Here is a 27,941-nt window from a genome sequence, read left to right on the forward strand (position 1 = left end):
TTCTAGTAGTGCAATGATGCTTCAGAATACCAGTTGCTGGAAGCCACAGGAGTGGAGAGGGCTCTTGTGCTCGGATCCTACTTGTGGGCTTCCCTTTGGGACATCTGACTGACCACTGTGAGAACACAATGCTGGACTAGATGGGCCAATGACCTGATCCAATTGCAAACTCGACTTACGTTCTTATTTCCTCCTATAGTCTGAAGTTATATATCTTCTGCTGTTTAGTACTCAAGCTGATGCAATCCTACATTGCCATTGGCTCCCTGAGTTTCATTTAGGGCAGAAGAAATTATGGAGTTTTTTGTTTTTGAGATTGGGGAAGTTTCTTGTACAAAGAAAACCAAGCAATAAAAAAAGAGAGGCAAAGTTGTCTGTGATAATTTAGCTTAAATTGTTGGGCTTTTTAAAAGAGTGCTTGATCATCATGGGAAAAACATTTTTATGCACAGAAAACTTTAGGGAGGCCATCATTGTAAATAGCAATTAATGCTAATAGATTCTGCCGGGCTGCTCTTGAGCATTAAAGGCAGGAAGAGGAACTTACGAGCTTATTTTTAATTCATTTGCAGATGGCAATGTTGCAAGTTGTGGTAGGGAGATGATGCCACTTTTAAAACAGTTGGTGAGTGAAAAATTGGGACATAGCTTCTACTTCAAAAGAGATACTTAGTGGAATTTGGGGAAGGGAGAATACACTAGTGAGAGCTGCTTACACTTAACCATCAGTTATCGGCAGAGAAGAATTATGGAAAATGTCACACAATATGACTAAGAATGACTTATAGATAGCACAATTTATTGTGCAACCTAATTATAATGCATATCCTTATGTTTAATTAGTGTTCATAATGAACTTACTCAGTTTATACCCCTCAACTGCCCCAATTTAAGCGGGACATCCTGAAATTACTGAAGCCATCCCAACTACTGACTGGATCCTGCAATGTCCTGGTCTTTGGTCTGGTGCTTTGGCATGTGTCAGCTGGCTCATGCCAGAACACTAGACCAAAATACTCTCTTTTTTTGTCTCATGCTCTTATGTGAATCAGCTGGCTTAGGCCAGAGTGCCAAATCGGGTGCTCCCTTAAAGAGGACACGTATTGCGGTGAGACCTGGACAACTAGCACCCTGTGTTGTGGGTGGGTACGTTTGGACAGCCACAACACCCGAATGGTAGGTCCCTCAAAGCTGTGTGCAACCTGGCCAATGGGACGCAGTCTAAGCGGTTCGAGGGACCTATTTATGCCCATGCATATGACCCAGAGCTCCCTCTTTCAGCACTTGAATTCAGAACACCAACAGTGTGTCCTCTGCAAACCAAGAGAGGGAGAGGGAGAACGATTTACCTTCGATGGATCATCCTGGTGATATCTTTTCGTTATCCTTTCTTTTACCCTCTTTCCCCCTCACTTTAATTTCAGGTTAATCCTCCCCATCCCTGCCCTTCCCTGACTAAGAGGGGCCTTTGCCCCCACAGGGCCTTGGCCCCTTAGTGCCCTTTCGGAGCTTTTCACTCTTTTAATTTTCCTGGATTTTTCCCTTTTGCGGGGCTTGCTGCGGATTCCGATTTTATATATGTGGCTTCCTGCAGCGTTTGCTGATCCCTCATGAGCTGGCTGATCCGGGGGCTCCCGGAGTGCGGCGTTGCCGTGGCCTGAGAAAACCATTGCTCAGCGGTTCGTCTTAGTAATCTTGGAGGAGATTTCGCCCACGGGGCTTTGGCTGTTGGCACTTTTGCCTGTGGAGTTTCCTCCATTTCCCTGGGTTCTCCGATCAGCAATTTTGAGCAGTTATAGCTGCGTCTTTCATTTAAAGAGCCTTGAACTGAGTTTAGTGGGGGTGAAAATATTTTGAGTTCTACTGCTTGTTCCGGCTTCTGAGAGTTCCCCCTCTGCAAGCCTGGTGAACTCTGCACCCCCTTCCAATTTTAAGGCTGGTTGGGGAAACTGCTGGGGCCGGTGGCCATTTTCTCCAGATTAATTTGGCGGGAGCGCCATTTGCACTGGTGATAGTGCAATTTCTGGCGGGAGCATAATCTTGTTTTGGTGGGAGTGCCATCTTAATGGGTTAAGCCTTAATTATTTATTTTGTATTGTGGGAGAGCTTATCGAGATGCCTGTTAAAAGGAACCCTAGTCCTGCTCACCCTTCAAAAAGGGTAATTAGAGGCCTGCCTCAGTCGCAGTGTTCAGTGCAAGCCCCAGTAGTTCCTCAGCAAACACTGGATCGTCTGGGTTCTATTGTTGCCAATATTGGCTCAGACCCTGCGGCCTTGACAAGGTTGAATTCACAGCTTGAGTCATTGGCTCAGGAGTTTGGGAGGCAGCCTGATCCCCAGCCTGGCCCCTCCTCTTCTTCTACTGTTTATGAAGCCCATGGTCCCTCTGATACAAGTGAAGAGAGTGAGGCTTTTGATTCTTCTGGGGCTTTGTTTTCCCAGCTGCATTTTTCCAGGATTCCAGTCCCAACTAGTCCCAGGGGTCGACCCAGGAGTATGGGTGCCACGGTTCAGCAGGCCTTTCAGCCCAGACTGCCACGTTTGCAGTCGGCACCCCCGGGTTCTGGGAGTTCAGGGCTTCCAGCAGCGCAGCTTATGGGGAAAGGAACTTCTTTTCAGCCTAGCACCTTACATGTTTTTAGTTCTGTTCAGGTGCAGTCTGTCCATCCGAGGGAGACGTTCAGCATCCACTCTTCTGAGGAGGATCTTCTGGTGCCCAGGGTCCCTTCATCCGGTGGCAAGCGGCAGAAGAGTCGTCGCTCCAAGCGCAGGGCCAAGAGGCAGAAGGATGGCGATACCTCCTCTTCTACAGGTATGTCTTCTGAGACATCTGAGGATGAGTCAGATGTGACCCTGGGTCTTTATTGGGACCACAGTGAAGGGGCTTCGGGCCTTCCCAGGTGGGCTTGGCAGCGCAGAGGGAGGGCATCGGTGTAAATAACAATTAATGCTAATAGATTCTGCCAGGCTGCTCTTGAGCATTAAAGGCAGGAAGAGAAACTTACGAGCTTATTTCTAATTCATTTGCAGTTGGCAATGTTACAAGTTGTGGTAGGAAGATGAAGCCAATGGTGTGGGCGAAGGTGTCTGTGGAAGGCACGCCTGTGGCAATGGTGGTGCAGCTGGGTGAGAACGATTTGCCGGAAGCTCCCAGCTTGAGCCTGCAGACCTGCATGCAGGAGGACTTGAAAGAGTTAAAGGCAGCTCTTCCTGGAATCAAGATATTTTGGTCGCAGCTGTTGCAGCAACGTGCATGGCGAGGAAGCCAATGCCCAGCTGCCACCAAGAGGGCCTGGAGGCATGTGCAGAGTGCAGTGGCCAAGAAGGTTCTGGCCTTGGGCAGGATGGTGATCCATCACCCGGCATTACCTCTCATGATGCGTCCCTTTACAGGCTTGGGGTTCATCTGTCTGTGATTGAGATTGATTTATGACTGACCTCCGTGTCAGCGGGGTTAAGGGATTGGTTACAGGTCTGAGTGTCTGGCTGCAAGCGCGGGGCTTGTGTGGTGGATAGGCTCTGGTTCAGGTGATAGGGATGGGAGAACGCTCTCACCATCCCTATGTGAAGGGTATCTCGTTAAAGGAATCCAGGGACTTGATGGTTTGGTCAACCCCTGTGATGGGATGGTGCCCATGCCTGAGTCCAGGGGGACATTTGGGTGGCGGAGTTAGCCCATGCCCACCTTTCTGCTTATCCAGGTGTTCACCCTTGGCTGACCTATGCTGGAACCCTGGGTCAGTTCTATCTGCATGGCAGGGAGCTAGTCGAACCAGAGCCTATGCAACCACTCACTTTCTGTAATCAATAAAGCTGTGGCCTAAATTCTGCCAAAAACCAAAACCAAAATTTGAGTCTCGTGTGAATTTATTTAGGGGGGAGGTTTCTGGGTCTGAACACGCAAAACCAAAAGACACTCAATTTTTGGTTTTGCACTCTGGTGCGTGTCAAATGGTTCCTGCAAGAGCCTGGGACCAAAAAAGAGCGTCCCGATTTTGATCAGTTGGACGCTGATCAATTAATTAACACTTAATTATTTTTAAAAAAATCAATGAACTAAACCTGAAAGGAGTTCCCATAATTGCCAGGTGAGATGAAGATGAGTTAAGATCACTGAAAGGTTCAGGACAATTAAAAAGAAAGTTTTTAATTCAGGGTATAGTTAAACTATGGAACTCGCTGCCACAGGAGGCAGTGATGGCCACCAACTTGGATAGATTTAAGAAAGGATTGGACAAATTCATGGAGGAGAATGTTATTGATGACTGCTAGCCATGCCTCTACTCTGCCTCTACAGTCAGTGCAGCCATGACTCTGAATATCAGTTGCGGAAAGTGCTGCTCTAGTGCCCAAATCCTGCTTGAAGGTTTCCCACAGAGGCATCTGGTTGGTCACTGTGAGAAGAGGATGCTGCTCCACTGGCCTGATCCAAAAGGCTCTTCTCGTGTTCTTATACAAGCTGCAGACTTCCTTCTCACCTGTCACAGAAACTGCTCTCTTTGCCCCACCACACACTAGAAATTTTTTGGAAGCAAACACTTTCTGCATGCTGCATGACAATTTGTACAAATGAGGCAAATATATGGAGACTGACTTTGAGATCTTTGTGGTGAAACGGCAATTTGTTGTTCTCTAGTAAAGCAAATTGCAGCTCAGTGACTACCTCATCATGTCAGCTGTCTTCATGCAAATAAAGCACAGTGAAAAATGAGCAGTGTCCTGAAAGGCTGGGTTATAGCAGTGGCTGCAAGGCATTCTGTTAAATGGTTGTTGTTTTTCTTAGCGTTCAGCTGCACAGATGAGTTTGCTAAATGAGAGTTGTCTCCTGGCAAGTGTGTGAAATGGAGAAAGGAAACAGAGAAAAACAAAACAGTTTTGCTTTGAGAAAGATCACCCTAAACAAGCAGGAACTTTGAGAAACACCATGCTGAATATATGAGGCCTTGGTGTGTCCTTGTTTCCTATAATTACAACAAATGTTGCGTTGCTTTGCTGTCCAGCATCTGCCACATATGTCCTGTCGTCGTCGTCTTCTTCTTCTTCTTCTTCTTCTTCTTCTTCTTCTTCTTCTTCTGAGAATGTGCATTAATCCTAAACTTGATGAATGAGAGCCACTAGATTCCCTCCTAGTAAAGAAAGTGGAAAGTTGAGGAGGACAGCTTCTTTAAGGATTTTGTACAAGGAATCAAAGTCTCAACACTTTTTCCAAGTAGATCCATTAATCTTGCATTATGGAAGTTATTGGCATTGTACATTTGCGGGGAGAAAGAGAGAGAAGGGAGGAATATTTGGTTGTCTCATTGCTTTGGGCCAAGGAGGGACCCCAGAAGAGAAACACAGCAGATAAAGTTAGCTTCTTTCTTTTCATAAGAACATAAAATGAGGCTGTGGGATCAGGCCAATGGCCCATCCTGTTCCCGCAGTGGCCAACCAGATGCCTGTGAGAAAACCACAAGCATAATCTGAACACAAAGGCCCTCTCCTCTCCAAGAGTTTCCAGCAACTGGTATTCAGAAGCATTCCTGCCTACAACAGTGAAGGCAGAGCACAGCCATCCTTGCTATCAGCCATTAATATTCTTGTTCATGACCTTAATGAAGGCAGCCCCCACTACAGTGGGGGATCATCAGTGGATGGAAAACAAGGATGACAGAGGGTAAATCATCGTTGCAAATTCTCCCCAGAGAAGGGGGGAATGGGATTCACTCACAGTTCGTCTTGGTACCTGGCTTTCACTCCGGCATGGATATATGGGAGGCAGGGAGGCGTTGAATGCAAAAGCACTTCACCTGGTGAAAATCCTCCCACGCTGCCATTAAGAAGCAGAAGTTCTCCATTTAATTGGATCTTTAATTGGCTTTAAAGTACTGGCACGTGATGGAAAGGGTTTGCAACAACATACAGTCACACCTCAGAAGCCGAACAGAATCAATTCCAGAAGTCCGTTCGACTTACAAAAAGTTTGGAAACCAAAGCGCGGCTTCTGATTGGCTTCAGGAAGCTCCTGCAGCCAATCAGAAGCTGCGGAAGCCCTGTCGGATGTTCAGCTTCCAAAAATAGTTCCCAAACCGGAACAGTCACTTCTGGGTTTGCAGCGTTCAGGAGCCCAAACGTTTAAGAACTAAGCTGTTTGAAAACCAAGGTACAAATGTACTGCCAAATATACCAGCTACAAGGATCAAAGGTTTGAATTGAGATAAGATTTTCTTCGGTGTGAGAGTCGATTAGGGAGAGGGAAGCCCATGGTTTATTTATTCTTAGTTTCTGTTAAATATTTATGATTCAGCAACCCTCTTCAGAATATAAAATAAAAAGATATTTACAAGTGAGGCAGGGACGTTGGAGTAATATTGATATTAACTAGCAAAAATGGAAACGGTGCGTGATCTGAAATGAAGAAAGGAGGGGGAGGAGAAGCTCAAGTATGACTGTTGGAAAGACAGAGTAATTCCCCTCAACTCCATTTAAAAACAACAGACAAGGAAAAAGAGACTGAGATTTGTGTGTGCTACTGACAGGTTGTAATCTAAGATAATGTTTACAGTGGTACCTCGGCTTACATACGCTTCAGGTTACATACGGTTCAGGTTACAGACTCTGCTAACCCAGAAATAGTACCTCGGGTTAAGAACTTTGCTTCAGGATGAGAACAGAAATCGCGTGGCGGCAGCGGGAGGCTAAAGTGGTACCTCAGATTAAGAACAGTTTCAGGTTAAGAACGGACCTCCGGAACGAATTAAGTACGTAACCTGAGGTACCACTGTAATTGGGCCATTAATCTCTTGCTGGAAGGAAAATAATTTGCGGGCTGTGATAAGAATGCTGCAGAGATTCTGGGAGCTGGAAAGCAGTATTAAATCTTCAGCGCATTCAAAAACTGCCCACCTTGTCCTAGGCTGAGAGAAAAATGGCAAAGATCTGTGACATGTTTCACTGGTGAGACAGAATGGTTTCTAGCAGACTGTTGCCTGTTCCAAGACGTCAAAACAAGGGATGGAGAGGTAAGACCTGTGAGAAACTTTGAGAGTCAGTTCTGCCCCAAGCCATGATGGGAGAAAACAACAGTTGGGAAGTGAAAGAGACAACACCATATATGGACAGAAGGAATCTCCATGGTTATAACAGTTTTCACATGCAGGGCAGAATAAAGATAATAGTTTGAGTTCCTCACTTGAAGCTTTATACATTTATATATTGTAGCATCACAAATGGAAATAACTAATTATGTAGCTGTTGACTAAGGGATTATTATAACTGAGATATAACCGACATTAATTAAGATTATGGAACACAGTGATATAAGATCAGAAATGCACCCAAACCATCATGCGGGGAGCCATTTTAACTAAAATGTATTAATTGGAAGTTGATTGGCACTTTGATAATTGTATAATTTGGGAATTGTTATTGTTATAATTTTGCTATTATTGGGGGTATATTGGAAAACTAATTAAAAAATTATATAAAGATATCCTTGTTCATGAATTTGTCTAATCCTCTTTTAAAACCATTCAAATTGGTGGCCATCACTGAGTGAGTTCCACAGTTTAACTATGAGCTGCATAAAGGACTTTCTTTTACTCACCCTGAGTCTTCCACCAGTCAGCTTCATTGGATGCCCATGAGTTCTAGTGTTACGAGAGAGAATAAACTTTTCTCTATCTACTTTCTTCATGCCATGCATCATTTTACAACCTCCCGTCATGTTGCCTCTCACTTGTCTTTTCTCTAAACCCAAAAGTCCCAAATGCTGCAACCCGTTTTCATAGGGGAGACGGTCCTTCCCCTTCATTATGTTTGCTGCCCCTTTCCAGGTCTATAATATTCTTTTTAATGTGAGGTGACCAGCTTTGCAATCTTTTCAACAGACTCTATTAACACTAATTTGATGTGCAGGCAAGAGCAGGTGATAATAACCATCTCTGCCTTGAAAAGCTTCAGCTGTCGATTTTGGCACAGCAGGCTGCCTTTAAGGGTCATGCTGTCAGAGCAGGTCAGGCTGCAGGTCTGATTACCTGGCAATCCTACTGCCTGGATCTTCTCTCTCTCTCTCTCTCTCTCTCTCTCTCTCTGTGTGTGTGTGTGTGTGTGTGTGTGGTGTGTTTGCACATGCACACTGTGCTGGCCCCAATGGCTGCAGGATCCACATTTGGCCACCATGCAATGGTGGCACAGCATTTGACACCAACCACAGAAGGCCACTTGGCCCATCACCTCCTGGCAAATAGAAGGGGAAGAAATGGAAGCAGTGAGAGATTTTACTTTCTTGGGCTCCATGATCACTGCAGATGGTGACAGCAGTCACGAAATTAAAAGACACCTGCTTCTTGGGAGGAAAGCAATGACAAACCTAGACAGCATCTTAAAAAGCAGAGACATCACCTTGCCAACAAAGGTCCTTATAGTTAAAGCTATGGTTTCCCCAGTAGTGATGTATGGTAGTGAGAGCTGGACCATAAAGAAGGCTGATCGCAGAAGAATTGATGCTTTTGAATTATGGTGCTGGAGGAGACTCTTGAGAGTCCCATGGACTGCAAGAAGATCAAACCTATCCATTCTTAAGGAAATCAGCCTTGAGTGCTCACTGGAAGGACAGATCCTGAAGCTGAGGCTCCAATACTTTGGCCACCTCATGAGAAGAGAAGACTCCCTGGAAGAGACCCTGATGTTGGGAAAGATGGAGGACACAAGGAGAAGGGGACGACAGAGGACGAGATGGTTGGACAGTGTTCTCGAAGCTACGAACATGAGTTTGACCAAGCTGTGGGAGGCAGTGGAAGACAGGAGTGCATGGCGTGCTCTGGTACATGGGGTCATGAAGAGTCGGAAACGACTAAACAACACAACAGAAAACAATTACCTGCTAGTGCTGTAAAAATGAACGTTTCCCCTTTGCTAACGTGATGCCGTCTCCAGGTGGTACAGTGGTGCCTCGCAAGACGAAATTAATCCGTTCCGCGAGTCTCTTCGTTTTGCAGTTTTTTCGTCTTGCGAAGCACGGCTATTAGCGGCTTAGCGGCTATTAACGGCTTAGCGGCTTTAAGAAAAAGGAAACAAACTTGCAAGAACTCGCAAGACGTTTCGTCTTGCGAAGCAAGCCCATAGGGAAATTCATCTTGCGGAACGACTCAAAAAACGGAAAACTCTTTCGTCTTGCGCATTTTTCGTCTTGCGAGGCATTCGTCTTGCGAGGTACCACTGTATTCAATTGCAGCTTCCATCAGCCCCAGGAAGCTGTGCTGTTTTTCCAAGGCCCCAGTCCAGAGGTCCTTTTCATATGGATGCTCACCAGGTCAAGACACTCTGTTCATATAATGCCAATGCACTGACTGCCCAAGTTACCCACCCCTGCCTGGTGGGACGGTGCTCTGGCGCACTGACACTCATCCAGGGGCAGTGGGGGTTGGCTGCCCCTTCAATATTGGGGGGGCTCTGCCCCCTGCCTCAAAATATTGAGGGGGCTGAAGCCCCTTGTGCGCCCTATACCCTGCACCCCTGCTCATGGAAAAAAGTGCAAGAGAGACTTCTGATTCTGCTAGCCTTTCGCTATGGCAATTTATGGTGCTTTATTTTACTTATTAACCGTGGGCTTGGGAAAGAGCTTGCTAATGAAAGCCTAAGAATAATTGCAGCTCTGGGTGGAACATACACCGCAATTTCAGTTTCCAGAGCAGGGCACCATGTGCTATATTTGTAGATGGTTCAGACCCTTTTTTTCTTTTCTTTTTTTTTGAAAGCATATTTGCTGTTACTCCTTGCTGTACTTTCTTCCCCCACCACCTCCCCTGCAGATGCATTTGAAAATTAAGGGATTTCAGCTTCACAGGAAATACAGACTCTATCCATTATACCTATCATTTTATTCTTATGGGCAGACATCCTGAAATAGCAACAGTTCATGAGGGGGGTGGGAAGCGATATGACCCTTGGCAACCCTCCTACCAGTTGTGAATGGAGCAGAACATTGTGTGTTGGGCAATGAACTCAATGCTGAGAATTCCAAAGATCTGGGCCCACAATACCAAAGGCACAACTGCATATCCTCCAACTTTGATTCAGAGGAAAATAGGGACACCCCCCCTTACTTGTCAGTGTGTCCTCCCCCCTATAGTTCAGCCTGTGATTTGGGGGTGACATTGCCGCTTTCTCTCTTTTAAAAATTATATTTTATTACATTTTCAAACGTTTAACATATACACTCTAAGACATGATAAATTTGTATTTTGTTTAGTTGACTTCCCACCCTGTTTTCCATGGTGTTTTTATTTCTCCCTCTCTGCTGCAATAATTTCTAATTACTTCTGTTGCTCATAGTTCAAATCTTGGTTGTTGAGTTCATCACTATAGTATTTCTTTAAGTAATTTGCAAAAGGCTTCCATTCTTCCACAAAACCATTGTTATTAGGTTCTCTTATTTTGACTGTTAACTTTCCCAATTCCTCATAGTCCATCATCTTTTTTATTCTTTGGTGGGAACTTCTTCCAACATTGCCTCTGCTTTCTCGTCTAGTGCACGGCTTAGGTGGCAGTTCTCTAAGTGGACACTCTCTGCCTTCTGATTTTGCCAAGCGGACTCCCTCCCCTTCCATGACATCTGTCCCTCCCCCTTTCCCACCCAAGGCCAGGCTCACTTGTGTGGCTTGTGATTGGACAAGAATTTTGCCTTTGCTAGTGCCCCTTCCCCTACAGTCCCCCTACACATGCCCTAGCCTTACTTTCTCCCAGATCTTTGCTGCTGTGCACTCCTCTCAGTTCACTGCCTTGCCCTTGGTGTGTCCCCACAACCATGTGGAGGCAGCTGGTGCATTGCACTCTCAGGAGTGCAAGGGGATGGAGGCACCCGGTGGCACCCTAAAGAGTTTGATGGTTACTTCTCCATCCTTCCTTGCCTTGTTCAGCACATCTCCTGCACCATGTGTGCCTTGAGGAGGCACCCTGCTGGAGTGCACCACCACTGCCACAGCCAAAGGTTGCAGGGCCCAAATCCAGGGTGTCCCAATTAAATCGGGACAGCTGTTGGGTATGCAACTGTGTACTTCCAAAACATGGGCAATTTGGACTGTGGTTTGTGTATGACTGTGGGGTGTGTGTGTTGGGGTTGGGAAAAAGATTCCACTGCTCAAAGCTGTGCTTGAGGAATTTGGCATCCTGTTGGGAGTGGGGAATGAGTGGTGCTACCACCTTAAGAATATCAAAACAGCCTGATGGATCAGGCACATAGCACATCCAGTTCTCACAGGGGCCAATCCCAAAGCAGGACCTGAGCACAAGAGCCCTCTCACCTCTTGTGGTTTCCAGCAACTGGGATTCAGAAGCATTGCTGTCTCCAACTGTGAAGGCAAAATCATAGCCATCATGGCTAATAGCCCTCAATAGACTTATTCTGTATGAATCTAATTTTCTTTTAAAGCCATCCAAGTTGGGGGCCAGGACTGCCTCCTGTGGGAGCAAGTTCCATAGTTTTATTATGTGCCATATAAATAAGTCCTTAAAAAAAAATCTGTCTTGAGTTTTAGGACCGTCTCTCTGGGGTGGGCCAAATCAGGTTTTATTGAGCTAGGAAAGCCTGGCGACTTTCCAAACACAGAGAGGCGGTGACCAAACAGACCTTTTAAAGAGCTGGGAGTATCTCTGGGCTCAAAGGTCCACTGCGGGAGACTCCACAAAACCCTTCTGTTTAATAATAATAATAATAATAATAATAATAATAATAATAATAATAATAATAATAATTTATTATTTATACCCCACCCATCTGGCTGGGTTTCCCCAGCCACTGTGGGCGGCTTCCAACAGAATATTTAAATACAACAGTCTATTAAACATTAAAAGCTTCCCTAAACAGGGCTGCCTTCAGATGTCTTCTAAAAGTCGGGTAGTTTTTCTCTTTGACCTCTGGTGGGAGGGCATTCCACAGGGCGGGTGCCACTACTGAGAAGGCCCTCTGCCTGGTTCCCTGTAACCTCACTTCTCGCAGTGAGTGAACCGCCAGAAGGCCCTCAGAGCTGGACCTCAGTGTCCTGGCAGAACGATGGGGGTGGAGACGCTCCTTCAGGTATATATACAGGACCAAGGCCGTTTAGGGCTTTAAAGGTTAGCACCAACACTTTGAATTGTGCTCGGAAACGTACTGGGGGCCAATGTAGGTTTTTCAAGACCGGTGTTATGTGGTCTCGGCAGCCACTCCCAGTCACCCGTCTAGCTGCCGCAGTCTGGATTAGTTTTAGTTTCTGGGTCACCTTCAAAGGTAGCCCTACATAGAGTGCAGTAGTCCAAGCGAGAGATAACTAGAGCATGCACCACTCTGGTGAGACAGTCTGCGGGCAGGTAGGGTCTCAGCCTGCGTACCAGATGGAGCTGGTAAACAGCTGCCCTGGACACAGAATTGACATGTGCCTCCATGGACAGCTGTGAGTCCAGAATGACTCCCAGGCTGCGCACCTGGTCCTTCAGGGGCACAGTTACCCCACTGAGGACCAGGGAGTCCTCCACACCTGCCCACCCCGTCTCCCAAGAACAGTACTCTGTCTTGTCAGGATTCAACCTCAATCTGTTAGCCGCCATCCATCCTCCAACTGCATACCTACTCCCCCCCCCATTACTTTCCCTTCTTGGAACTCCTTTTTTAATAAGCTAAGGAGATGCAGTATCTATATGCTGTAGCCTCCACAGAAGCTGCTGCTTTGTGGACACAAGGCTGCAATGAGGCTGTTAAACTGGAGTCTGTCACTCAGGAATCTCCATGGAAAGGTTACTCTGTACCTGAAAATGTGCACCTTTGATTAACTTGGCTGCTTTGCAAGTACATTCTGGGAAAAACAACAACAACAACAACGATACACTTGTGGTGTTGGTGAAAGTAAGGCTGGTGAGGGAATTAGAGCTCATTTCAGAAAAAGCAATGCCTGGGTAGTGACTTCTGTTTGGTTATAAACTTCTTGCTTTGTTCAGGCACCTGCTGAGACTGTACTGCTATTAGCTTGAATGAAGTTCTCTTCTTTACTCTCAGGATTCTGCAGGAAAATCTATAAAAGCTGATATGCACTAATTAATTGCCTTATTGCCTTTTGGAAAATGGATCATTTGGCTTTGTTGCAACACAGCAAAATAGTTTGTAGAAGTCATTTTTGGGGGGGAGGGGAGACACACACAAATGAACAACAATATACTCCAACAACCAATATTTTGCCTTTTTTAATTGTATTTGGAGCATCAAGAGAATCCAAGATTACAAAAAAGGGAGATCTGAACAACAGCATGAAACTTGCCCTGGTTTGGTGTGGTGTGGTTGATTTACCCTTTCTTGAAACCAAGAAGAAAGAAACAAGAGGTTTAATTTTTTGTCTTTTATCAGTATACTCTGCTGGACTGCCTGCCTGTGCACCAGAAGTCTCCTGCCTCTTCCTGATTCATGAGCAGAGATAGATGCAATTTTAAGACATCCTGTGAGGTGGGGTGGTCTCTGGCTCCTGAGCATCAATGCCTTTGCAGAGGGATCAAATGTGTTTTTGCTTTTTGTTTTGAAAGGTGCCATTCACCAGAGGACGGTCCTAGTGCACACCCAGCTCATTTCCAGTGTCCCTGGTGGGTAGCACCCAGGGTTGCCTTAAATGTGCATAATTCTGTGCAGTGCTGCTGTGAGTGTCCAATGATGGCTCTAGAACAGGGGCTACCAAATTCTCCCAGTATGAGAAGCTTCACTTGTTGCTAGCTTCAGGTTTCTCTTTTTTGCAATGTTAGTTAAAGGCAAGTGGCCAAAGGAAGCCAAGTTGGACACTCAGCTTCATGGCAAGCCTTGCCGAAGGTCTCACAGCTCTGAGGCCCCCAGGAGACAGAGCAAAAGAGGAACATAGGAAGCTGCCTTGTCACTGAGTTAGACCATTGGGTCCATCTAGCTCAGTATTGTCTACACTGACTGGGCAGCAGCTCTCCAGGGTTTCATCTAGGACACAGCTTTCCAAACTTTTCTTGTTGGTGACACACTTTTTAGACATGAATCATTTCATGGCACAGTAATTCAGTTTTACTACCAAACCGGAGGTTAAACTAACCCTTTTCCAGCTCTTGGAGGAGTGTGGGGGAGCGTTCGTGCGACACACCTACACACTGCAGCCAACACACTAACGTGTCGTGACACAGTTTGGAAAGCTCTGATCTAGAGGGTCTCTCCTAGCCCTACCTGAAGGTGCCATTAGGGATTGAACCAGGGGGCATTCTGCAGGCAAAACAGGTGCTCTACTCACTAAGCCACAACTCTTCCCCAGGTGGCTGGCTCTTATTCCTGTCATTATTTGCAACAGACCCACCTAGCATCCCTTGAAGCTGAGATCAAATACCCACACACCACACACACCCTTTGTGTCTGTTTATTACGCGGTTATACATTTCAGCTGCTCTGCTGGTTCTGATGTTCCTGTAGATTCACAAGCTTATTTAGCTGCATAAACAGACTACAATTCTATTTACCTCCTTTTGCAAATAACTCCCCGCACCCCCCACAAAATCATACAAAGTTCTTATGGACTAGCAGCCCAACACTTCCTCCAATTTCCCCAGCGTATCAAATTATACATAAACACATAAACAGGCAAATGGATAGAAATTATCTCTCCTTGCTGTTCAAAAGCGCCACAATCTTTTACAGAATGTCTCTGAAGTCCAGCCTGCTATCTCAGAAGGCCCCGTGGAGTTGTTTGTAGTGGGCATAGCAACACCCTGCAGCAGTGGTTCACAACTGATGGTCTGCAGACCCCAGGGTGTCTGCGTAACCCACCCAGGGGGTCTGTGGCACATTCACATAACAAAAACTACCACAGAGATATCAAAATTTTCAAAAGTAGGGAGTCCATGGCTTGGCTTTTGAGAAATGGAGTGCACAGTACTTAGCTAATTGGGAACCACTGACACAGAGGAAATGCCGGCTGGCCTGGGTCTCTCTGAAGGGGAATGTGACGTCTGCAAAGAGAAGGAGGGGAGAAGAAACAGCACCTTCTGCCCCCTAAAAAGCAAGGGGAGGCTTGGACTGGACAGGGTCCTCCTCACACGCATGCGCATGAGCAATGGGGCATCTTAGAGGGGCTCCTTACCTACTCCCTGGCCCTGTAAACCTGGTTGTATCATGCCCACTCAACCCTATAGATGAAGCACGATCACAGCCCAAGCATTGCATCTTCCTAAGGAGGCCACAGACATCTCCCTGCCTACTCCCAATCCATCCAGGGCACCTTTGTTTTGTTTCCAAAGTGCAAAGTTCTCCCACACAAATTTAGCTGGCAGTCTATCTTGATTCCTAGATTCTTAGGGACATTTGGCTGCAGTATCCTTGCCTTCTGAGATACGAGTTGGGTTTTGGAGATGTTCCATAAAAGAAGTGCCTCACTGATAGATGAAGCCCATCTAGCAGCCAAATGCTTATAAAAACCTAGGAATCTAGACAGACTGCCTCTGGACCTAGAGGTTCCATAACAGCACCAGAGGAGAACTGCTAGGTCAGGCCAAGGGCCAATCTCATTCAGCACCCTCTTCTCACAGTGGCCAGGCAGACAGTATTCTACAATTGTGGGTTGTAACAAAATTGGCAACTGGGTCCAGTGTTGCCAGTGCACACGTTAGTAAATTTAAAAGGGCAAAAGAGGGGTGAAATTAACTCTCCCTTCACCCCCACCCCCCAATTAAGGCAGGCAAGAGTGAGTGCATTTGTTCCAATGCTGGTGGACAACATTGCATAAAGACTTATCACAATACACATCCCCCCTCCCCAGCATGCATACAAGTATGTGATTTATGAAAACAGGACCCTATTCTTTCCCCCATTTTAAATAAGCATTCTATGGGTAAAAAAAAGATAGAAAAAAAGGTTGCAATGATGAGCAAAAATAGCTTAGACTCTATAAGGTGCTTCAATCTCCTGTAGTAACTCAGTTCAGGGTGCAGGTTGTTCTCCACCCACCTCAAAAAAAGAAAAGAAAAGAAGGCATGGTATTTTTTAAGTGCAGAAAACATAATTCTTAAAATACACAGAATCACCCCCCCCCCCAAAAAAAGAAAACAAAAACCCAACCAGCTCCATGATGGAGAGATATTGTCCTCAAAGTTGTTTCCCCAACTAGAGTCAAAATACTCAAGATCTTTCTTTGCTTCCAGTGGAAGAGAGCTTGAGACATGTCTCTATGAAAGAACATCCGAGCTGCAACTTCCAAGTGCCTCCAAGGAAGGGCCTTACTCTGCTTTCGCAGAAGCTGAAGGATATAAGAAATGATACTTTTTACTACCTGCTACACTTACGGATTGGGGCAATCAAATAGATGGGGACAGGGGGTACCTGGCTTTGCTGAAAAGGGGGGCTACATCCTGTGAAGCCTGGCAGGAAGTGCAGGGTGCTGCAGGGGGTTGGACTCTACAGCTCTATGATTTTATCAGAAGGTGAGGAGGAGGAGGAGTCTGTGTGGATTGGTCTGTGCCACTGTGAGTTTAAAGACTAAACTAGGGCAACTTTCACAAAATAGAACATATGCAAGCATAATGTTTTTTTAAAAAATCACAGAATAATAATAATAACAACAACAACACATAAACTGCATAATAAAAGTAAGGATTGAAGGCTAAGACATTGTCAATGCTTTTGATATTTCTCAAGCTCCCCCCCCTTTTAAAAAACTGTAGTCGGTTGTAAATAAACCAGAGCAAGTAAATGCTCAATTTCCCATCACCACCACCATTTCTACCCCCCCCCCTTTACATTGTATTCATTACAGGTATTTTGAATCAATCTCTCTTCAAAACATAGTCAGGATCCAAAGATCCCTCAGGGGCTCTAGGGCAGAGGTTGCCCTGCAGTCTTCAGTGCCACCCAAAGCATCCTTCTGCATAGCGAGTCTTGTACAAATCTAGTTATAGCAACAAAATGCAAAGAATCAGAGGGGGCTGGAAAGTTCACTGTGCCCACTTCTGTAGGTTAGAGGCTACCACACCGGGTGCGTGAAGTTGTTGACTATATACATGTGAGATATATTCATTGCCACTTCCCACAACTTGGTTTGAGTCTCTTAAGATGTTGGGGAACTCTTGGCCACTTTTGAAGAACATGAAGCAGTTCTCTGGCATGCAGTCTTGCTCTGCATGACTGGATGCCCAGCTGACCTTTCCAAGAGATTTGAACCCACAGAAGGGGAAAAGGCTTAAAATGAGATATATGGTACCACCACAGCTTACATGTTTAATTTGTGTGATTTCAACCTAAGCTGGCCAGCTGAAATTGTGCAAATTAAACGCATGAAAGGAAGACAGCTCAAAAACTCTTTCTGTGCAGGATTTTCCCAGCACAGAAAGAGGTTTTAAGCTCTCTGCCTAACTTACTGGGTTCTGGGAAGTTCTTGCATGGAGACTGGGATGCTTTCTCTCTAGACATCTTGCAAGATTTGCAAGAGCCTTCCAAAGCCTGGTGAGCAAAGCAGAGAGCTTAAAAGCTCTCTGCCTTGTTAAGGGGGTAAGACCTGTTCAGCATATCAGCTCCAGAAGGTAATCTTCCTCTCACAGGAGCAGCTTGAGCATACATTCTTATATATGCGCCATCTCCAGAATGCAACCCCTGTGCAAACTGTGAGTTACCTGTGCGCGTGCGTCCAAACCATGCAAGTTCCCCACGGCTAACTCTATTGCAGGCAAACCACAAGTGAAACTGAGTAAACTTGAAAGAACGTGAGTCAACAAATGGAACTTCATGATGACACATGTATCCTTCCTAAAGCTTTCTCAGAGGTTTCACTACTAGGCACAATGTGTGGGGCCCAGTGGGGCATCTGGGTGGCCACTGTGGGGCCAGGATACTGGGCTAGATGGGTCCATATTGGACTGAACCAAGAGGCTCTTCTGATGCTCTTGTGGACTCTCCAGGCACAGAGTCTATCTGTACTGCTAGATCCTTAAGGGCATTTGGCTACTCTGAGAACAGGAGACTGGACTAGGTGAGCCTGATCAAGCAGCCAGGCTTGTCTGATGTCTATTTCCAGTGCTTTGTCCATCACCTGTCCATTTCCCACTTTTTTGTTCCTAAGGACCACATCCACATGCTGCATTTGTAAGAAAAACAGCTTGATGGAAAGAGCAGAATGATTTTTTAACCAGCACTGCTGAACGTCATTGGGAGGGGGGTGTTGCTGTTTCTGCATCAAGTAACCATGGCCAAATTAAGGTGCTGCATTGTCACTTCTCAATGTTCTGTCATCTCTTGAAGCACCTGGCCAAGCCAACCCTTTTGCAGCATCCTCAAACCCCTACAATATGAAAACCCCTCAAGGTGCAAACAGAGTAAGATTTCTGAGGTGCTTCCTGCCCTCCCCTCCAAAAGCAGCAAAATTTCTCAACAGTCTGCACAGTAAAAGAAAAGCCCATCTTCTAAACATATTTCAATAAAACTGCAGGTGACATCACTGAAAATAATCAAACCAAATCAAGCTTTGCAGAGCCACATTATTAAAATGACCATTGCCCAGAGTATTCCCATGGCTGCTGCTTTTTTTTTGAGGGAGGTAGGAGGAGTGGGAAAATGGCTAACAGTCATTTCAAAAATGCATCACTGCAAAGTGCAACTTTACAGCCGTTGCTTCTGAAAGGTATGCAAGATCCTTCAAAGTCACAATTTGCCAGGCCATTGTTGAACAAGGGAGGCAGGTGAAACTGCTCATGGCAGTAGGAGCAGAGCCTTAAGCCATTTTTAGAATTAAAGACAAGCAAGTTATCACTACCTAAATAAAGATCGTGAGCTAGAGAATCACAATCCACATCCAAAAATCAAAGGAGTCAAACAATTTGTGATTATTTTCTTGTGATGCCAGGGATGAACAGAATAGGGTTGGGAGATAAAACCGATGGTTGAGAAACAGGATAATTGTGAGTGGCATTCTTAGGAGAACCAATGAGCTTTTAACACATACTCAGTTCAGCCATTCTAGGACATGACCTGGAACAATACCCCCCCCCCCACATATAATTCTTTCTGAAAAAATCAGAAGACAACAGCTCAGAATCTATTTGTGTCATCCTGTGAGATTCTCTGGCCAGGGACTGCTCTAGGATAGCTTATTGAGACTGAGGGCCCTTCTTCCCACAACCAAGGAAAGTTTCTAAGGTTTGTTTGACTCCCCGTTACTCCTTTAGATGAATGGCAGTCTCAACTACAGAAATCACAAAAATGAAAAGCGCATCCCCATCCCAATACATGTTCTCTTTACAATGTACCACAATGTTATTAAAAAAGATAATGAAAACACAAGTTCTTCCCCAGTGGAGTGGGTTAGGACCATAGTTATGTGCAGTTTCTCAGGAACCCCAAAGGGGCATCAGAGTCCTTGTTTCACTTGGCTTGGCTTCTGAGGCCCTCGCCCACCACGCTCTCCAAGGAAAAGTCTTCCAAGTGGGTCTTTAGGTGCCTCTGACTTTTGGGAAGCAGAGCTGGGAGGAGGGATGTTGGTGTAGGTGACAAAAGCAGCTGGATGGAGGCCCTCTGAGCACTGCAGAGCTGCCTTTTTTGAGGAGAGTGTCCTTCGTGATGGAGAAACAAAAACAAAAAATGCTCAAAACTGGAATGTGCTCACATTCATTGGGTGACTTTTTTTAAAGTTTTGGCTCATGGTCCACAGAAAGAAAAGGAAGTAAGAAAAAAGGATTGCACTGTAAAACAGCCCTCCGTAACCTTCAGGGCACCAGGAGGGTTCAGCACTACCCTCCAGCTCCTCTTAATGCTTTGTGTCATTTTTCATGAGCACAAGAACAGTACTGTATGGATTTGGGCACTTTGTGTCAGGTAAATGCTGCTGTAAGGGCCTCAGAGTTAACTGGAGAGGCACACTGAACAGCAGCCGAATCTGAGGCAGTGGCTTGTGGCCACGTAGTATAGGAACGTGATGAGGACTGAGACTAGTTCACATGCAGAAATGTGGCCCTGGGGAATCTAAGTCCATGTGATGCCTGCAGCTGTGACGGCACACACACTTTTTTTTTGCAGTTGTATGATTCCACTACATTCTCTCCTCCATATGATTTTGAGTCCAGTTCTCCCTTCCTGTCCTCATATATGCTATTGAAATCCTCCTGCATCTTAAGAGTGAGACTCACAACATAATGAGGGGAAAGCACACTGCACAGAAAAGTTAAGAGTTGATCAAAAAACTGTTAAAAAATAAAAATAAAATCACCCACTCCCCAAAAATGAAGTTCTTCCCACTCCCAGGATTTGATTTGAGCAACCTGCTTGTCATCTTGGATTCTGGTTTTGTTTAAAAAGAGAGAATAAAACAGCAATGAAGGGAACACCCAAAACACAATGTGTGTGTGTGTTTTGTCAGACTTCCCATCGTGGTACACGATGGCCACAGAAGCCATTGTGGGAAATGCAGAAGCCCAAGAATGTAAACAAGTGCCGCCTGGCACCATGCCACAACACCAGATTAAAAATATATATAAGAACAGGAAAGAGAAGTAGAGAAGGTGCAGGGTTTGCACGCACACACATATGCTGGGCTGTTTCAAAGCAGGCCGAAAAAAGCTCCCACTTGAAAAGGGAATTCCCCCAGGTGGGGAGTCACTGAAATTGAAAAGAATCCCAGCAGGTTAGTTCTGTTTTCATTATTACTGTATATCTTTGTAGCGTATACAGTATTCCAAGGCACTGCAGTGCAAAAATAACAGGCAAGTGAAGGCTGGACAAGGTCGGCAGCTTCCAGGGCCTTGGCCGCAAAGGGCTCCTCCCTTCCTGTGTCTCCCTCGCTCCATCACTGTGTGTGGAAGTAGATGGGCTTCACCTTCCCAGAGAGGATCTTGGGGACTTGCACCGAGATGATCTCTGCCATCATTTCTGGGTAATCCACACTGACCATGTGGGACTTGACTAGGAGGTCGAATGTAAACTGGTGCAGCTCTCGGGCAATCTAGGAAAGAGGAAAGAGAGAAGGTGATGTCACTTTATAGTGATGTGGGTTTTCGAGGGAAGAAGTATGCATGATGCCCTGAGTCCCTTCCAGTTCTTGGGTTCCTGTATCGGAGGTAGGTGGAAGGTATGAGAACAAGCTCAACAAACCAGACCCTTTTGTCTAGGCCAGTGTTTCCCAAACGTTTTTGGGCAACGGCACACCTGTTTACCGGAAAAAAATCTCGCGGCACACCACCATTAAAGCCCCGCCCCGTGACGTCAGCGCGCAGCGTCACGCCGGGAGGGACGCACAAAAGTGAAAGTTTTTCCCCTTCCCCTTGCCGGGGTGGGAGGAGGCAGCAGAGCGAGGGCGCGTTGCGGGCTCTGCGTGGCTTCAGGCGGAGCCTAGGAGCCACTTCCCAGCCTGGAGGGCAGGCTGTGCGCGGACCCCGCCACTCTCGGGGCGCGACCCAGACCCGGCTGCCTTCCACGGCCAGCAGAGGTAGGCCGCCGGCTTCTAACCCGGCGGAACTGGGGCGTCCCGGGCGCAGCGCCGCGCTCCCCGCTCCTCCCGCCCCGCCCCCTTCTCCCGGGTGCCCCCTCCCTCCTTTGTTCTCCGGAGCCCCGCCTCCCCCTCTGCCCCAGCTCGCCTATTGGCTCACGCAGCCGCCACTCAGGTGGGGGCCCGCTTTGGCCCCGCTCCCCGGCCGCCGAGAGAGAGTGGGAGCGTGCGGGGCTGGGCTGGGCGGCCGGGCGTCTCCTTCCCTGCGCTGCTTCGGCCGCGTCTGCAGCCGCCGCGGGACCAGGCGGGAGGCCAGTCATGCCCAGACACTGCCAGCCGCTCGGAAGGAGCCGTCGCTCCGCCGGGCAGCGCCTGCCTGCGCGCCCCTCGCTCCCTGCGCCGAGGATGGCGGGGGCGCCGGGCGCAAGGCAGCGCCGGGGCTGCTGGGCAAGCGGCAGGTGCTGATGCAGTTTTGGGAATTCCTGTCACAGGGAGCAAGGCAGAAGCGGATGACGGGGCACGTTCCCCGGGGGAGCGGGGCCGGAGGATTAGCCCGACTCGCCCGCCTCCCTCCCACGGCACACTAGGCAACGTCCGGCCGCACACTAGTGTGCCGCGGAACACCGGTTGGGAAACACTGGTCTAGGCAATAGCTGTGACTTGAGTAGTTAAGCACCAAGATCAGCATCCCAAAAGGATAAGCTGGGCTACAAGAGCTGTGACTAAGGGACGGGGCCTTTCAGGCCTGGGGGGGGGGGGGTGTTTTCCTCCACCCCCCTCACCTAGAACAAGAGATGGTGTTTGGTGTGAGCTGGGCAGAAAGCAGGATGGAAGATGGAGACATGATTGATTTGAGCTGGATCGAAGACTGTGACTAATGGAGAAGCAAGAACATTTGGAGTGTTAATGCTGTGAGCCATTCCAGCCTGTGCTCAGGTTGTATATTTTTGCAACTGAAAACATATATCCTAAAGACACCACAGTCTCCACTGAACTTCATTCCAAGGAAACTGAACCCTTGGCAAGCACCTGCAACCTCTGGAATCTCTCACCACTTGGAGATTGGAGTGGCATGTAACAATATTATACATTGGTACCATTTCTGCATAGACAAACAAGGCATGCAGGCACCTTCTCCTTTTCTTAGGAATAACCACCAGGTAGTACTTCCTAGGTGGTACTGAGGCACCCTGGGAGCAACTTTGACAACGGCAGGCTGAAATCTAGGTTTTTGTTGTTGTTGTTATTGGCTCCTGTGAGAACAGGATGCTGGGCTGGGTGGGCCACTGGCCTAATCCAACAGGGCTCTTACATTCTGGTGTGCATGCACACAGAAAGGTGCCTTATGGTGAGACAGCCCATCTGGTATCTTTACACTGACTAGCTGTGGCTTTCCAGGGTTTCAAGCAGGGAGTTTCTCTCTGGAGCTCTACCTGGGAGATGCTGGAGACTGACCCTCTGCAGTAAAAAGCGGGTGCTCTGTCACTGAGCTGTTAAGTGGGACACATCTGTCAGTTCTGATTTTTCTCTGTTCCTCACTTTCCCAACCTTAAGTTCAGTCTGCCCCACTTCTGCATCAGTCTGCCTTTTTTTTAAGCTTATGCCAAAATAATTGTACACAAATTCTCATGCACGCTTCTCCTAATATTCTTACGCAATGTGGCCTAATGCGTTTCTTTATTCTTCTTTGATGCATATTTTGGTGTGCTATTTCAAACATGTATTTTATATGCCTTCCATCAGCTTCGGCTGGTGGCCCAGCTACACCCTTATCTGGATGAGGTTAGCCTAACTACTGTGGTCTATGCTCTGGTAACCTCAAGGTTAGATTACTGCAATGCATTATACGTAGGGCTGCTTCTGGAAACTTCAGCTAGTGCAAAATTCAGCAGCCAGGTTGCTCACTGGGGCAAGAGACTTTGAACATATTACATTGATCCTGGTCTGACTGCACTGGCTACCAATTAGTTTCCAGGCCTAATTCAAAGTTCAGTTTTTGATCTATAAAGCCTTAAATAACTCAGGACCGCAATACCTCAAGGGCCACCTCTTTCCATATGAACCTACCCTGACCCTGAGATAATCTTTTGAGGCCCTTCTTTGTGTGCCTCCTCCACAAGAGGTCTGGAGGGTAGCAACACGAGACTGGGCCTTTTCTGCAGTGGCTCCCCATTTGTGGAATGCTCTCCCAGGGATGTTTGCCTGATGCCTTCATTATACACTTTTAGGCACCAGGCAAAAACAGGCATTTGGTTGACTGGCATTCAATGCCTTTTAAAATGTGTTGGGGGTGTGTTACTGGATTGTTCTTGTTTTTATTTTGATTATGCATTTTGTGTTGTTAATGTTGTGATTTTATCCAGTGAACCATACTGAGACCTGTGGGTATAAGGTGGTATACAAATTTAATAAATAATAAAATAATAAAAATAACAAATACTTTGACATTGGCAGCCTGGGGGTTAAGGAATGTTTCCCTGTACTAGATCTGAAATATAATAATAATAATAATAATAATAATAATAATAATAATAATAATAATAATGTTGTTTATACCCTGCACATTCTGTGTGGCATCCAGCAAGATATAAAAAATAATAAAATGTCAGACATTAAAAACTTCCCTTCAGATGTTTTCTAAAAGTTGTGTAATTATTTATCTCTCTCACATCTGATGGGAGGGTGTTCCACAAGGAGGGCGCCACTGCCAAGAACCTCTGCCTGGTTCCTTGTAATTTTACATTTTGCAGTGAGGGAACTGCTAGAAGACCCTCGGAGCTGGACCTCAGTGTCTGGACTGAATGATGGAGGTGGAGACGATCCTTCAGGTATACTGGGCTGAGGCCATTTAGGGCTTTAAAGTCAGCCTCCCACAAACATCTTTCTCTTTGATGGCACAGTTCTCTCTTGGAGGAAATGACTGTGAGGTCACAGTGACTTTCTGCAGATTTGCTTCCAGTGCTTATTTTTACAGGTTTGTTGGTGTTTTGTTTTCCTCTCCCTGCACTCCCCCACCCCACAAGTTCAACAGCAGATTCTGTGGAGTTTTGATCAAAAGATTAACAAAAGATCTTGCCATGTGTGTGGCTAACCCTCTTTCTCTTCCCTTCTCCTCTTACTTACAGGCTGCACAGAGTCTAGGAGCTTGGTGAGCTGGTAGAAACGCCGGGAGCAGGAGGTAGGGTTCTTTCTCTTGCAAGCAATGATGCGATCAAGTTCCTTGATGTAGTTCATCCGAAGTTCATCAAAGAACTTCTGGTTCTTCAGCCCGTCCACTGGAACTGGTGCATGTAGAAAGAGAGGAACAATTGTCAATGTACAGTATGGTTGTGCCTTGTGTGCATGTTACTTTCCAAGACAGCACTTATTTGCAAAACTGTGCCCACTTGAACCACCTGCTTGGAACCACCCCGTGAGAGTATCTTTACCTTTTTGGAGTTGTGTGCCAAGTGCGCCTGGCCCCTCTCCCAGCAAGGCAGAGAGCTTTTAAGTTCTCCACCTTGCTTACCAGGCTCTGGGAGGCTCTGATGTAATCTTGCAGGTAAGCCTGAGTTCCGGCAAGATCTTGTGAGAGCATCCCAGAGCTCAGTAAGTAAGTATTGAGAGCTTAAAATCACAGAACCAGGTGCAAAAGGAGCTTTTAAGCTCTCAAAGCTCTCTACCTTGTATGCATTTAATTTGCGGGATTTCAACCATCTGGCTTTCAAAACCACACATGCTTGAAATTGCATAAGTTAATCACATGCAAGATGGAATGGAATTTTGGTGCATAATGATGCTGGTGGTAATAATAGTGGTTGCAGTAGTAAGAGAAAGGATTTTGTCAGACAGAGTGGTTGTCAGAATAAAATGATGAAGGAGGTTTAATCACACCACCTTAAATTATTGAGAATCAGTGTGGTGTGGTGGTTGGAGTGTTGGACTAGGACTAGGAAGAGACCAGGGTTCAAATCCCTACTCAGTAGTGAAGTTTACTAGGTGACCTTGGGCTGGTCACTGCCTCTCAGTTGAACCTACCCCACAGGATTGTTATGGGGATTAAATGAGGAGGTGGACAGTCATGTGCACCACCATGAACTCTCTGGAGAAGAAGGTGAGAAATAAATGCAATAAATAAGTAACAATTAATAAAATAATAGTTGATTAAAATACTCTGTGTGTGCAGTATAGCAGTCTTCTGCTATGTATCTCTGGCCATCTATCAGGGATAGGGCTAGATGACCCTTGGGAGGTCCCTTGCAACTCTACAATTCTTTTATTCTTTTTTGAAAGAAAGGGAGAAGGAAATAAAAAGGCCCCCATGAAAAAAATGTGTCTTACTAATACTGAAGAGGAGCAGAGCTTTCATGCAGAGGAATTCTTGGGGAGTGATTTGAAGCCATCCAAACTCTTGGGAGAGATGCCGCATCCTGACGCACTGACTGTACATTCTGGATTTGTGCATCCGGTACCTGGGAGGAGGAAGAGGAGATAATTAGCAAATGCCAGCAGGAAACTGAAAAGAGAATCAGTGATCAATTAGGCAAATGGATCTTTCTTGCTTGTTGGAAGATTCAGGAAGGATAAAAAGAAAGGACTTCTTCACACAGCACATAGTTAAACTGTGTAACTTGCTCCCTCATGAGGCAGTGATGGCCACCAACTTGTATGGCTTTAAAAGAGGATTACAGAAATTCATAAAGGCTGTGCTCTGCCTCCACAGTCAGAGGCTGGACTGCTTTTGAATCCTAGATGCTGGGAACCACAGAAGGGGAAACAACGCCTGTGCTCAAATCCTGCTTGGTAGTTTCCTACAATGGGCATATAGTGTCAACTGTAAGAATAGGATGCTAGATTAGATGAGCCACTGGCCTGATCTAGCAGGCTCTTCTTATGTTCTTAAAATAAAAATTGCACCCCCAGCCTCCACCACACTGGCTGGAAATCTATCTCTGCTGCAGTCTTAAGAGCAACCTGTCCTGGAATCAAGGAACGAGAACATTGCTAAACAGGAGGATAGAGGGAAGTTATTCTAAGGAGCTCATGACCTTCTTGATGCCTTGGGGAAAACATCACTCCCAAGAATTTGTAATCATTAAAGAATGCAATGCAATTATTTGGTGTGCAAGCCATCAGAACAGGGCACATTTCTTGATTACTTCCATCAGCACAAACTTTTGATCCTTCTCAATGACCCAAGAAGACCTGCAAAGCCCTGTCTGGGTCTGCCTTCTGGTTGTTGTTGCAAACACTAGCTGATATCAAGGAAGGGAATGGGCAAGGGTTGGTTAATGCTGTTCTGCTACCATTCTGCATCAATAAATTAATATTTAAACTACAGATCCCACTGTGGTGCTGCTGGCAGCAAGGGGCTTTCCTTGTTCAGTTTATCCCTGCTGGTTTAATTGCTAAATGAGCTGTATGTGTATTTTCTGCATAATTTGAGTAGGAAGTCAAGGATGGAGGGCCCAAAAGTTATTGATACACACTTGTAGTCAGACACAAGGATTTGAGATCAGCAGTTCCTAAACATCTTGGGGTGGGGGCACTGCCTGGTTCTGTGAATGCACCTCCGGGGCCCCCTACCCTACCTTACTTTACCCTACCCAATGGAAAGCATTTACTCAGAACAGTGGTTTGCACAACCCTCAAAAGTAGGTAATAACACAAAGATTCAAAACAGTGACATAAATAGCACATTTATTCAAAAAATAAATATATGTAAAAATGAATATGTACTCTGATCTAATCATATAGTATATATATCTTGCTTGTTTCCTATACTCTGTGCATTAGCACAGAGACAACTGAAATCATGAGTCATTTCCTCCAGCTGCTTCCTTCTTGTAGTTTCTTGCTTTTAACAGGAACGCTTGTGCTGATGGAATGATCAGAAGAGTGGGGTCTCCAATTCCTCCCACACTGTTTCAATTATTTATTATTTATTATCATAAAATATATATAACTGTGGTTTACAACAATCTAAAAGCATAAAACTATACAGTAAAATAATAAAAAGTTAAAAGTAAATTAAAACCAAAAAGAAATTAAAACAAGCATAAATAATCCATTGTGTGAGATGTGCTCTTAGTTGCCTGTTTAGGCCTGGCAGAATAGAAAAATGTTCAGCAGGCATTTAAAAGTTGAAATCATAAGGCCTCTGTTTAATCTCTAACAGCAGAGTATACCACAATACTCTACTGGGCTGATGACACTAAAGGCTCAGTTTCTTATCATTGCCAAATGAGCCTTGCCAACTTGGGAAATGACCAATGGTGCTCCTGCAATGATCTCTGTGATTGAGTTGTGATATTATAACAGTTCAGGTGGTCCCTGAGGTTCCCTAAGTTGTTCAGGGGGGTGTTAAATCAATACAAGGACCTTGAACCTGGCTTGGTAGAAAACGGGCAGCCAGTGCAGCTGTTTTAAAAATGGTGTCACTTACTCTCAGCCTGAAGCTCCTGTCAGCAATCTGGCTGCAGCATTCTGCCCCAGATGGAGCTTCTGAACCAGACCCATGGGCAGTCCCACTTGGAGCACATTGCAATAGTCCAG

The 27,941-nt window shown here is 46.0% G+C and overlaps 2 protein-coding genes across 7 annotated transcripts in view; one reads left to right on the top strand and one right to left on the bottom strand.

The window, feature by feature from the left end:
• The first annotated feature begins 1,184 nt into the window (after positions 1-1,184).
• LOC310698316 (uncharacterized protein) lies at positions 1,185-8,703 on the top strand. Of its 5 annotated transcripts, none has more exons than XM_083485416.1 (3): positions 1,185-2,404; positions 2,653-2,812; positions 3,031-8,703. In XM_083485416.1, exons 1-3 carry the CDS (start codon positions 2,369-2,371, stop codon positions 3,414-3,416), a joined length of 582 nt encoding a protein of 193 aa, XP_083341542.1. In that variant the 5' UTR covers positions 1,185-2,368; the 3' UTR covers positions 3,417-8,703. The 5 variants fall into 5 exon arrangements, 2 of the variants coding, with proteins under 2 accessions (XP_083341542.1, XP_083341541.1); XM_083485415.1 differs by having other exon boundaries at positions 1,185-2,160; XR_014521397.1 differs by having other exon boundaries at positions 1,187-2,160; positions 2,643-2,812.
• Positions 8,704-13,169: 4,466 nt separating this feature from the next.
• AR (androgen receptor) overlaps positions 13,170-27,941 on the bottom strand; it is a 237,660-nt gene continuing 222,888 nt past the window's right edge. For both annotated transcript variants that reach the window (XM_083485088.1, XM_083485089.1), the window contains exons 6-8: positions 25,728-25,858; positions 24,531-24,688; positions 13,170-20,924 (exon numbers count right to left, since the gene is read on the bottom strand). In XM_083485088.1, coding sequence (XP_083341214.1) covers positions 20,769-20,924; positions 24,531-24,688; positions 25,728-25,858 — 445 coding nt within the window. In that variant the 3' untranslated portion in view covers positions 13,170-20,768. The remainder of the gene's footprint in view (positions 20,925-24,530; positions 24,689-25,727; positions 25,859-27,941) is intronic.

Source organism: Podarcis liolepis (assembly GCF_965112155.1).
Source record: "Podarcis liolepis genome assembly, chromosome: Z".
Classification (NCBI taxonomy): Eukaryota; Metazoa; Chordata; class Lepidosauria; order Squamata; family Lacertidae; genus Podarcis; species Podarcis liolepis.